Genomic DNA, 13,426 nt, shown 5'->3' on the forward strand with positions numbered 1-13,426 from the left:
TGATTCATTCATCACAAAATCTCCCGAACCATGAGGACTTGGGACTTGTAATTTGGAATGTAGGTTACCTTTCTCCCATAAGTGCTCACTAAAAAACGGTTTTAAAAATTTCGTGGTCCAAGCGCAAAATTTCTTATAGTTTTTTAGACCTGTTTGTATGTCTGTCCACTTTTCACGAGAGAACTACTTAATGGATTTAGATCAGGTTTTTTTTCTATAATTTGCTTGAACATTCCGTTGATTTTTGCGACTTTCTCATTGCTCTAGGTATCATAGTTCACTTGCGGTACCAATTTATTAGCGTAAATGCAAGGGAGACTCATTGGGCTGCGGGAAGGAATGGGCCCTCCTCACTCATGTGTCTGCCTCGGGGGCGTAACCTTAACTTCGCTTAGTTAACAAACGATAGAACTACTTAACGGATTTAGATCTTTTTTTTTTTCTATAATTTGCTTGAACATTCCGTTGATTTTTGCGACTTCTCTCATTGCACTAAGAATCATAGTTCGCTTGCAGGAGCAATATATTCACACTAATCCGAGGCAGAGGCTGCTGGCCGAGGGGAGGGGGAAGAGTGACGCCAGGAGAAGAGAGCTGGGCAGGGCCCTCCTCACTGTCCTGTTTCACTAATATATATAAAACCTGTTACTTACCCTATATTGTTTGCTCTGATGGCTGAGAAAACATTTATTCTCACATTTTCATGGAGAACGAAGATAAAAAATATTATATTAGGCTTCAATGTGGATCCACATTGAATAACACGTGATAATATCAAAATGTCCATGGAAAAATTTAAATGACTCATGTCACATAGTCATTCATAGGTTCAAAATGACTCAAACATGTGTATTTCATTTACATATCTATAATAATAAAAGGCAAAGCCCTCACTGACTGACTGACTGACTCACTGACTCACTCATCACTAATTCTCCAACTTCCCGTGTAGGTGGAAGGCTGAAATTTGGCAGGCTCATTCCTTACAGCTTACTTACAAAAGTTAGGCAGGTTTCATTTCGAAATTCAAAGCGTAATGGTCATAACTGGAACATATTTTTTGTCCATACACTGTAATGGAGGAGGCGGAGTCACGTATCGCGTCATCACGCCTCCTACGTAATCACGTGAACTAAAAACAAGGAAGACATTTACAGCACGAGTCACACGCGGGAACGAAGGTAAATGACGTTAATTTTTGACTGTCTTTTAATACTGTGTAAGCATACATATTAACACATGTGCAATTAAACGTGTGCATTTACGGGGTGATTTCTCAGGCTTAAAAGCTCACCTTTTATCAAACGCGGGAAGAAAGGTAACTGACGTTGTTCACTGTCTTTTAATACTGTGTAACCATACATATTAACACATGTCCAATTAAACGTGTGCATTTACGGGGTGATTTCTCAGGCTTAAAAGCTCGCCTTTTACTAAAAAGGTAAATGCAAAACTATTTTCAATCAGTTTATTGAAACACTCCCATTAAGGATTGCAATAACATATTCGCGAGATAAAAGAACGAAGTAGGGGGAAATGGAGGAACAGCCGCAAACAGCGAAGAGCAAAAAATTAATTAAACAATTGAGAACGGAGCGAGTTAAGCATACAAGCATGTTCATAAGGGAAACAAAGCACGGTGTAAAACGTAAGTTTCAATTAAGTTTATAGAAACGCTCCCGCTGCGGATTGCAATAACATATTCGCGAGATAAAAGTTTAATGAGAAGACACGAGGTATAAACGAACCACACGCCGTGGCGCAACGTTAGGGGCAACAGTTTCAACCATTCTATGATCTGCTTCTCGCAACTGAAAGACGGCACATGGCGGATGTTAGCCGACTTGCTGACCGCAACGTTAGGGGCTTCAACTATGGCGCTGACGCCACATCTCAGTGCCAACACTTTGCAGACTGTACTTAAAAGACACGCCTTCCTCACTGGACAGTTAAAATCACCAATCAAACTAACGATGACATCAAGTATTACCCAATCCAAAGTAGGAAAGGAGGCATCTTCATAAAATGCGTGTGGGATGATTTGCATGAGACGCTGCTTTAAAAAAAAAAATGATAAAAAAAATACGGGATAAATCCCGTCCAGTATTGATTCAAAACGGGACGCGCAATTTCATTCTCAAACGCGGCACGATTCCATATTTTAAAGGATGGGTGGCAACCCTACAGTGCCAGGTAACCACCCATACAATCAGATTGTGATTCAGACTAGGAATGCAATGAATGTAATTACCCCGATCTACATACAAGGCGAAAGTCTTGCAACATTCAAAGATGATGGTTTGGGATAAGTACACCATATAACATAAAAGAGCTTATGAAGCCTTGAACCGAAAAAAGCAAGATCTCAGAGATCGTAAAAAAAAAAAATAGGAGGTTATGTCGTTTTACTCGCTGTACATTTTAGTCAAACATTACCAGTTATTCCACGAGGGAGACCAGCAGATGAACTCAACGCGTGTTTAAAATCCATGCTTCTCCCACGCTCGGTTATATGTCGCGTGTTCTCGGGTAGGTGCACCAAAAAAATGTATACATTTAAGCATGTAATGGGCAAACAAAAAATGAGGTATACCCGAAGGCACTGCAGTAGTACTTCATGTAACTTTACTTCTTAAATGTTAATGTTTTACTGTTTAATAATTTATACGCTTCTTATATGTTGTTCAAATTCTTTTATCAAAATACCACTGACAGCGCAATGCACGATAACATGGAGTGAATACACCATACGCATCCGCCCACGGCTGCCCTGCTGTGCGCAGATAGGAGTTGATTCTACAATAAAATAAAATAAAGATAAAAAGAGTAAAACAATCATCACCCATAAAGCGTGTGTGTGTGTATATATGTGTATATATATATGTTGATATGTGGATGTGTATATGTATATATATATATATATATATATATATATATATATATATATATATATATATATATATGTATATATGTATATATATGTGTATATGTATATGTATATATATGTTTATATGTGTGTGTGTGTATTTTATATATATAAAACACAGCAACACTCATAACAATGACAACACAATTACATTGACAATCATGTTACGTTATTTTTAAAATGTTTCCTTTTTTTTCATAACCTCTTTAACACACTACTTCTCCGCTGCGAAGCGCGGGTATTTTGCTAGTTATTAAATAAACCATTTCTGAAAAATTCTGGCATGAACAACAGTGAAGCACTTTCATCTCGAATTGTATACTTCTCTTAGCCCACACTCTTAAATGTTGATATTGCATAAAACAGCATGGTGCCAATGAATGGGCTATTACTGGCCAGAACTACTTAACAGTGAATAAGGGACAAGATGGGTCTTTAATCCTAAAACATATTCTTGCTCAAAAGAATAAGGCAGATACTAAAATATGTATCCATGTTTAAGTCGACTGATTTGGATCATTTTGTTATTCACAGAAAAAATGGCTTAATATGAAATATGCTATTTGCAAGGACAGTCATATTAAAATTCAGTACTCCTGCACACAACAAACTAGGACTGTTTTCCAGCCTCAACTGATAGGACTGATTGAAGGCTTATGTACACAAACTGACTTTATGTACCATAACTTATTTTTCACATTCCTAAGCCCTATTTGAACAGGATTAGTTTTACACCAGGAGGTAGGGAAAAGTGATTATTACAGGAGGACTGTAGTTTTAGTCATATCCAAATCTATCAAATGATGGAATTTTAGTGACATGTCTATTCATTCGAGAAGGGTGTCTCTGCAGAACAACATGGGTGTTCCCCAAGCTGTATGGGCTGGTTTCAAGCATCCAATCATCGTTAAACCTTTTTTCGGTGACAAAAAACAAGGAAACTGGAACGCAACCTGCAAAATACAACTGTATCGGCTTGGTTGCGCCACTAACTTTTAATATTTAAAATGCGATGAGCTGGGATGTGTAATGTGCCTGCTTTGCTCTGCATTAAGCGGTACCGTTCCAATTTATAACCACACACATCCACACGCGATCTCCTGTTAAGCACACTTTTTTTTAATCATTCTTACCATTCCTACCATTCTTCTGGATGTCAATGTCAAATACGCTGCACATTACATTTATTCTTGTCACTGTGTTATGTGTACATTCTGTTTACCTCCCCATCCCCTTAGCACAGTAACATGACTGTACAATACCAATATTTCTTTTGTCCAGTATATATTTATATTCTGCTACAATATTCCAATTAATATGTATTTAGCTTCTATATAATATTCTGTCTCTGTGCAATGCTCATGCACTTTACCTTTTATACGATTATTCATGTGTAGATATTCCACAAACATAACACCAGCTTTTAAAACAAATGGCTCCCTCATTTGAGGAAATTGCCAACACCCGGTACCACAGCAGAGCAAAGAACATCATCAAGGACACGTCTCATCCCAGTCGTCAACACTTCGAACCTCTGCCCTCAGGAAAACGTAACGTCAATCATCCTAACACAGGGTGACGGGGGTCTGCTGGAGCCAATCCCAGCCAACACAGGAACAACGCAGGAACAATTCCTTGGCAGGGCACCAGCCCACCGCAGGGCACACACACACACCAAGCACACACATTAGGGACAATTTAGGATTGCCAATGCACCTAACCTGCATGTCTTCGGACTGTGGGAGGAAACCGGAGCACCAGAAGGAAACCCACGCAGACATGGGGAGAACATGCAAACTCCACGCAGGGAGGACCCGGGAAGTGAACCCAGATCTCCTTACTGCAAGACAGCAGTGCTACCACTGCACCACCAGGCCGCAAAATGTATGTGTGATGTCATTATCTTTATTAAGTAAAATTATTTAGTAAAAACACTGTCTCACCTGTTTTAAATCTGATCACCATATCAAAAATATAGAACAAATCACACAAATAGTCCAGGGTTAGCCATACACTGAAATAGCTGTTCTCAATATCTGTGAAGACGGTCCTAGAACACAAAAGAAGATTAAAATCGTCACATCATTAACTGTACTTGTCTTATATTTTCCCCAGTTTTTTGCAAAATGTTAAGAGTGCTGCCCAGTGGCAGAAATTCAATAAAGAGCACCACGACCTAGTTTTAGTTCGTAACATATAGAACTTTTGTATTGTAAAAATAATACTTATAAATTGTGAAGTCTGGGGGTTCAATTGCAGCACATTTGAATACAGGGCAAACTCAAACAAGTTATAAATTCAAAAAATACATTAACAGAGTCATAATGATGAGAACAACCCAAATAAAGCAGTGCAAGGGCAGAATAACCAAATCAACAACTGTCTTCCCCAGACTTTGAACTCACAACTGTAGCATCTTTTTACCCTTAGACCACTCATGCAGATCTGAAAATTAAGTAAAAAGCATGAATGCAATTGCTGTCCTGTTTTGCGTCCCCTAATGGAATTAGGATTTAAAAATAGTAGAAGAGTAAGAAAAAAGGAAAGCAAGCAATATCAGACTGCATTTATAATAGCAGTACCTTTCATTGTATGGTTCTCAAATATAATATGAATCAACATTGTTGAAGTGTTCTTAATCTGTAAACAAATTAACAATACATTAGATTAACATTCAAAGTCCATTTAATGCAATCCAAGGTCATGGATGGAGGATGAAGTCTGAAAGGCCACCCTGGATGGATCAAACATACAATACGGAAATGAGCTTGTGTGAAGTTGATACTGACCATGACACTCTGGTTTACATACTGTATAACAGTAGGCCTAAGGCAAAAATAATATGCTGTTTTCAAAAATGATGACGGCACTTAGAGCACTGAATGATACCCAAGTTACTTAACAATGACTAGGGTTAGCAGTGTGCTCCACAAACGTTGCATGTTGAGGTCTCCAGTCTCAGTCCTGGAAGTCTGTCTATTTTTATTCTGACATGTTTTTTAAGAAGTAAATTTTTGTTCTTGGTGGATTTTTGCATTAATGTGCTAACTATGCCAGCTCTCTATTTGCAGTCTCAAAAAGCACTAGTGGTTCAGGAGGAGAGGAGGACCTGTTAATGTGAAGTGGTAAGGAAGAGAAATTTTAGCCTGACTGGGATGATAGTTTACATCTGGGGTCTTCTAAAAACTTTGTTTGAAACAGAAGAAGGAGTAAGAGGAGGATGGGGAGGAGGAAGAAAAGGATAAACAGAGAAAGAAAAGAGGAAGAAAAGAATTCAATTAAAATTTTATCAAAAAGACTGGGTAAGTTGAGGTATATGGGAATAAGAGGGATTTGCCAGGCAGCTGATGAGAGGATATTACTCCTATTAAATTAACCTGCTGGAATAAAAGTATGATGGGGAATGTGAGATAAACTAAAAATATTTATTAAGTGGAAAGGCTGTTTTTTGTAAGTAAAAAGCACAACGACATTAAGCTTTTTTTCTGAATTGGTTTAGATAAATGCAATAAAATACAGTAAATATTGAAAGTTTTGTTTGTGGAACAGATACTTCAAAAGGATATCTCTGGAATTTGTAAATACATATTTTAAACAGGAAACCGTAAGATTCATTTTTACAAAGAATGGAGTGGAAAACCCTACAATTTCTTTTTAACTGACATTTGATGGTCAAACAAGTTTGTTTTGGCAATCACATATTTAAAGTTCTGTGGCCTCACTTGTAAACAGTGTGTACGCACAAAAATATAGCGTACACTGGTTTCCACGCTCACATGAAAAACTGAACTTCGTGTAAAGCCACGCACATTCTCACACCAGCTCAATCCATTGCGTATGCAAGTTTTTGTCTCGGTTTTGAAAACTGGCGGCTCCCAGTGTCAAAGTAGTGCTACTGTCCCTGTGTGGTTTCCCTTTATTTTTCAGATTCACATCCCTGACACGACTTTAACAAATACACTGAACTTAACCGCATATCGTTTATAAATTTAAGGCACCTGATTGTAATCAATCTGTAACAATATAATTGTGCACAGAATGACCAAACTATTCCACTACCATGGCTGCTTTAGCATTGTTAGAAGACATCGCAAATGGAAGGATCAGAAGAGAACGCATATTCAGAGATAATACTGATTTATTGGCACATGATGATGACTGGCTTCTTAGTCCTTTTTGACTTCCAAGAGCTATTCTCTTGGCGCTGTGTGCTGAACCGGTGCCAGCTTTACAAAGGCATACTTTGAGGAATTGTGCTCTACCTGCTCCTTTGCAGGTTCTGTCCACTCTTGGGTTTTTAGCCACAGGAGCTTTTCAACAAGAACTTGCTGACCGATCGGGTATTTTTCAGTCATCACTGAGTCGCAGCATACCAGCTGTATAGGATGGTATTATCCGCTTGTCATCCAGATAGATAAGATTTCCTTACATTGCGGTTGAACTGGAAAACATAAAGCGCAATTTGCAGCAATGTCCAGTTTTCCAAATGTAATTGGAGCTGTCAACTGCAACTGAAACGGCGGTGGACAAGTTACATCAACTAGGAATGAATCACCAAAAGAATGAGCTGGCATTACATCATATATAGCTGGAGGGCCTGTAAAAACAGCAGCTTGGGTGCTCTTTCCAACTAGTGCGGCAAAAGGTAAATAGTCCTTTTAAGTATAGTGAGTCACCAGAAAAGAGCCATTTAAATAATAGAGAATCGATCTGTTGTGGCACTTGTCGCCAATGTCACACTATAAAGGCGCCTTCAGAAAATGAATTTGGTTATGTAAATAGAAAGCTTTTCCACTCTATTAATGTGAGGCTCTATAGAGCATAGAAAGTGTGTTGCATTGTGCATCGGACAGCATTACAACTTCATTTGAATGTAATTAGCAGAATGTAAAAACATGTAATCAGATACAGCATTTATTTTTTAACCAATTCAGTTTGTAGTCAATATCACATAGTACAGCCCTTATATTCTAAGTTAATTGACCACATCTCTTATAGCATCCACTGTTGCATTTTATGACTCCAGAACAATGTCTGTCAGCACACAGCCAGAAGGTCTCCTGGCGGTTTCCGAGGCAAAGGTGTGTGTGCAGCAGCACCATCAACACATGGATTCGCGTCCTCAGCGTGGGGGTCAGCTATTGTCTGAAACAATATAGACAGTGGGCTGCGACTCACTTTCACGTCAGTTTTGATATCTGACCACTTCTTTTTTATTCTGGGCACTTTGTGACTTTCTGAACTTGAACTTTGGAGTGTCTCCACCACTTTATATCACTACATCAATTTTGTTTTGTTGTTTATACCACTGCTTAAGCCAACAAATAGTACATTTTTCCTGCCTCCACTTCATATTCACTGAAATTCCTTTTTTCCATGTGTTTTTGACATTGTCTTTTAACAAAGCACTGAAGAAGGGCGGCTATTTATATTGATTTGCATATTAAAATATGTGAAATTCTGGGAGGTGCTGGGGTGGGGCTGTAGGCGCGTGTACGTGCATTAAATTTCACATTCGTTGGGTTTGTTGGGGGAAATGCATGGAACCTGGCGTACACACAGATTTATTCAATTGGAATTTTCTGTGCATACGCACATTTCCACTTTTGTCCGTACGCCATGTTTTAGTGTGAATTCTACGCCTGGCATTATACATGAGGCCCCTGGTGTTTATGCCACAACCGCTGAGATGGTGTAAATGTCAAGGTACACAAAGGAAAAACTAGGCATGTACAGTATGGAGAAGAAAATAATTATGTAATGTAATTGTGGAGAAGCTCATAGCACAGCCTTTCATTAAAACTGTAAACATATATACATAACATCTGTAACTCTGAAAAAGGAGCATAATACATTCTGTAAGCCAGTATAAATAGGGTACACTTAAAAGAAAGCAAAGGAGTAAGAGGGACGAGAACGGGAAAAAAAACCTGCATATTTTTTTGTTAACGTTAACTGATAAAAGAATAGTGGCTACTTAAGAAGGTGCTGGAACAATAGGAAAAAAAGATAACCTTGTGATTAAGTAAACTAAATTTTTAGGATTTACAGTGGAAAAAGTTGACTCCACCATGCAAATACTTAAGACATCTTGAAAATGAAAGATTAGTATTAAATCCATCTGAAAATATCTTGGGATGTCAGAGGGATTATAGATCAGTTGTATTGTTTACGTGTTACATTTAACCAATGAAAATGAAGATTGTTCAGTTGAATTGAGGACATTTAGTGGCAAATGGGCATGCGGTTCAGGGGGGTTTGCCTAAGCTAGAAAATATGCATAAAGTAGTTAGTGTTCAGGAAATTTGGAATAAGTCATGTTAAAATGTGTAAATGAAGGCATTCATGTGTTAGGAAAGATAGTGTGACTAGAGGTGGAGGTTTATTATTTTTATTAAACAAGAGGTGCAATTTATGGAACTCTTTTTAGTAACTGAGAAAGAAAGTGGAGCAATTATCATTAAAAGTAGATATAGTCATTTTGGGGTATTTAATTGTAATAATTCTGGTAAACAATTATGCATAGGAAATCTTGTTCATTTGTTTGGGAAAATGACATTTTCAGTAGTGTAGTCTGGGAATTTTATAGCGTACAATGAATTTTGGGTAGTGGGCCTACCTGTATAGATAAGAGAGAATAGTGTACTGAGGAAGCATTGGAATGCTTAAATAGTGGTCATGGAACAAGGTTTGATGTTTGGTGGATTAAACTTTCTTGCTTAGATCTGACTTTTGTGAATAGGACTTGGGATTAACCAATGTAATATTGATGTCATATTCATAACTGTCTGATTATGTTCTTGACCTTTTAAAAACTGAAGATGAATTTTGAGTCAACATTGCAGCTAAATTTACATGAAATATTTTGGATACACTTTTAATAACTTGATGAAGAGTTAATTAATCAAAAGTGTTATGATGAACATGTTTGAAATTTTAATGAAATGTTGTGAGTGCTTTGGTAAGAATTGCTAAAACATCAAATCCATAGTTCCAAGGTTCCATGGTAGATCGATGAATTTAATATAGTAATTCATGAAAGGATTAAAACATACGGCTTTCAAATTGGATTAAAAAACTGAGATGTGCATTATTGAGGAAATGCTTTAAGAAAAATTAGTAGGACTACTAACATCAGTACTCTTAATAATGATTCTTTCATATCTGATATCTGGAAAAGGATAAACACATGATATAATCCTGGTGGTTCGTTGTATGGTGGGTGCGGCAACACACTAGCAGCACATGCTTCCATCCTAAGAGGTCTTAAATTAGGCAGAGTAACATATAAAGAAAAAGCTGAAATGTTCGTTTCTGATTTTTTATGGAAATACTGATCATAACATAAAGGTTTATTGAAGAAAAAAGGTCAAAATAGTGAGTGTAGACAAATACTGTATTGACAAGCTTGGAAGATGAAAGTGCAACGCATGCTAAAACTGAGTTGAGGTAATGGTTTGTCCATGGGTTGAATACACAGAGTAATACAGACAGTACAAAAGAGGTTACAGACATCAGTCACAGAGCTGGTTTTAGCATTTCTTCCTAGCCCCTACTAAGAAAATGTTAATTTATATCTTTCATGTAAGCTATATGTCATAGATTATCTGATAACACAATAAAAGACCAATCTACTGCCTTAATCATCACTCGTGTTTCCTCATACATGACATCACCATAGAAACTTCATCCACACTTTAATTTTTTAAGAGGTCTTCCTAGTTGCTGTTTTCATATATTTTGAAAAAGTATATAGTACGGGTTAACAGAGGTGTTGTTAATAAAAGTGCATCAGTTAGGCATTAAAAGTATAATGATCAGATAGATAAGGAATTTAATGTCAAGAAAGTCAGTACAACATAAAGTGGGTAATTGCTTTCCACAAGAAAGAGTCAATAACCCAGTTTTACTTAATATAATGATACATTAATTGCCTGAGGTTTAAATAGATAATTTGTCATTATTTATATAAGGGGGGAAAATGCTAAATTTTTGCTTTGTTCGAATGCAAAATTCATTTGTGGCAATAAAATGGTCTATGAAAATTGTTTTATATTATTGTTTTGATGAGTATATTGTTTCTACTGAAGAATAGTGTTGGAAAGTAAGCTGAACTTATATGGAGAGGAGATAAAACAAAAAAAAAGTTTTCAAATATTTAGCAATGTGGTTTGATAAGAAACTGCTTTGGAATAAGCATATTTAAGAAGTTATTAAGAAAGGGAAAAAATGCCATGATCTGGCTTATTAGTTTGATTTCTTGCAGCTGTTCCTTGACTTAATTGTAACAAATTATTTGGTTATGGTTAGATTAATCTTTTGCTTAATTAAGTTTCTAACATTGTTACATTGTTATCTTGTTTTTCTTTTTTATGCTGCCATGTTCTGCCTGGGGTACCTTAGTTACCTTTTCCAGTCCCAAGCCCAGACAAAGTGAGGAGGGTTAAGGTTGGGTTGGTCCCCCATCCTCATAAAAACTAAACTGGCTATGGAAACAGACATTGATGACACACTTCTCAATGAGATCAGTGTAGCCACGGCTGGATGCAAACAACACAGTGAGGGTACTCACATCATGACGAACCTTAGCCAAAGCCAAAAGGAGGTTCAGGCCTCAATGAGTGTGCTTGCAGCAACCAACAGAGTGTTTACATCTTGCAGAACAGCCAAAATCGGTTGCTGGAATGTAATAGCTCTCAATTCATCTAGCAAATGCGCACAGGTCATTTCTGAAATTAAACACTGCCATCTTGATGTCCTTGGAAATAGTGAGGTAAGATGGACTGATGCCAATAGACAGGTTATTTATGGAATCACAGTTTTATATTCTGGCAGAAAGGATGGAAACCACAGCCAAGGTGTTGCACCCCTCCTGTCAAATGCAGCATCAAAGGCCTTGTCACAATGGGAACCCATCAACAAATGACATATTACTGCACAATTTGTCACAAGGCATGCCAAAGTATCCATTTTCCAATGCTAATGCCCAACTGAGGATGCAGATGAAGCACTGAAAGACATTTTCTACAATACCCTACAAGATGTGGTAAAAAAAAAAATCCTACTGCACAATATTAATCTGTTGATAGGTTGATCTGAATGCCAAGGTTGGTTCCAACAGTGTTGGCTGGGACAGGTTGATGGGTTTGCATGGTGTCAGCACTCAAAATGAAAATAGAGGGCGATTTGTACAATTCTGCAAACAATTTAGTTATTGGTGTCACCAAGGTCTCGTATAAGCACTGCCCCAAGGTCACATGGAGATCACATTACCATTGGAGGGAGATGTACACGTTCATTACAAGAGGTCCATGCATACTGTGGGGCAGACTTTGGGAGCAGCCATTACCTATTAGTAGCAAAACTCAAGATTTGGTTGAAGGTGAGCACCAAAGCAACAACAACAACAACCAGAGACAATGTGAAAAGGCTCAAAGACCCCTGTACTGAGATGGCATTTCATATTGAAACATCTAATCCCTTGCAGGTACTCTCCAATACCTCCATAAATTTGGAAACACAATGGTCAGATTTTAAGAAGGTGATACAAAAAGCTGCAGCAGATGTTCTTTGCCCTGACAGACAACCGAAGGAAGAATGGATCAGTGACATAACATTGTCACTCATAGAGGTTCGGAAAAATATCCAACTGCAACTGATATCAGAATGAGACCCAAATTGCTGACAAGGATTAGGATTAGGATAACACAGACCAAGACAAACAAGTCAAAGACAATGCACAGAAAGAGAAATGGCAGTAGGTAAACAACTAGGCAACTAAGGCCAAAGAGGTAGCATTGAGAGGAGCCTTGTGCACAGTATTCCTGGTCGTCCTCACATTATCTGGTGAACAGGGTCAATGCAATATTCCAGTCCTTGACAAAAATGGCAGAATTATTTCGAGAAGGGGATCATGGCAATATTTTAGGGACACTTTTGCTATATCCTAAATATACCCAAGACAACCTTCCCTCTTACAGATTCAGAACTTAAACAAGTACTTTGTCCTACAGTAACATCCACAAGTCCATTTACCATCAACTGTGATCCATTTTCAGCAGCTGAACTTGCACATGCCCCAATCGATGGCGTGAAAAACAGAAAATCTGTTGGCATTGACAATTATTTGAGCTAAAATTCTTAAATTCAGCTTTTCTGAGATGGCAGAATGGCTGATCAATATGTGTAATCTATCTTGGCACAAAAAGACAATCCCAGTCGAATGGACGAAAGGCACTATTGTCAAACTCCCCAATAAAGGAGACCCACATGACTGCAATAATTGGAGAGGCATTACATTCTATTTGTCCCAGGAAAAGTCTTTAGGAAAATAATTCTTAATAGACTGAAAGAATATGTTGATTCAATTCTCCAAGCTGACATTAGGCCATGGCCATCCTGCACTGACCAAATATTCACACTCCTGAGAATTCTAGAGCAGATACTAGCCCATTGGTTTCCTACCCTGCTGACTTTCGTCAACTTTGAAAAGGCATTTGA

At 37.7% G+C, this 13,426-nt stretch overlaps 1 protein-coding gene across 1 annotated transcript in view; it reads right to left on the reverse strand.

Annotated features, from left to right (window-relative positions):
• Positions 1-13,426, reverse strand: part of cnga4 (cyclic nucleotide gated channel subunit alpha 4) — a 45,321-nt gene that overhangs the window by 11,612 nt on the left and 20,283 nt on the right. Inside the window, exon 3 of the mRNA XM_051926188.1 lies at positions 4,870-4,976. Within this exon, the coding sequence (XP_051782148.1) occupies positions 4,870-4,976 (107 nt within the window). The remainder of the gene's footprint in view (positions 1-4,869; positions 4,977-13,426) is intronic.

Source organism: Erpetoichthys calabaricus, chromosome 4 (genome assembly GCF_900747795.2).
Source record: "Erpetoichthys calabaricus chromosome 4, fErpCal1.3, whole genome shotgun sequence".
NCBI lineage: Eukaryota > Metazoa > Chordata > Cladistia > Polypteriformes > Polypteridae > Erpetoichthys > Erpetoichthys calabaricus.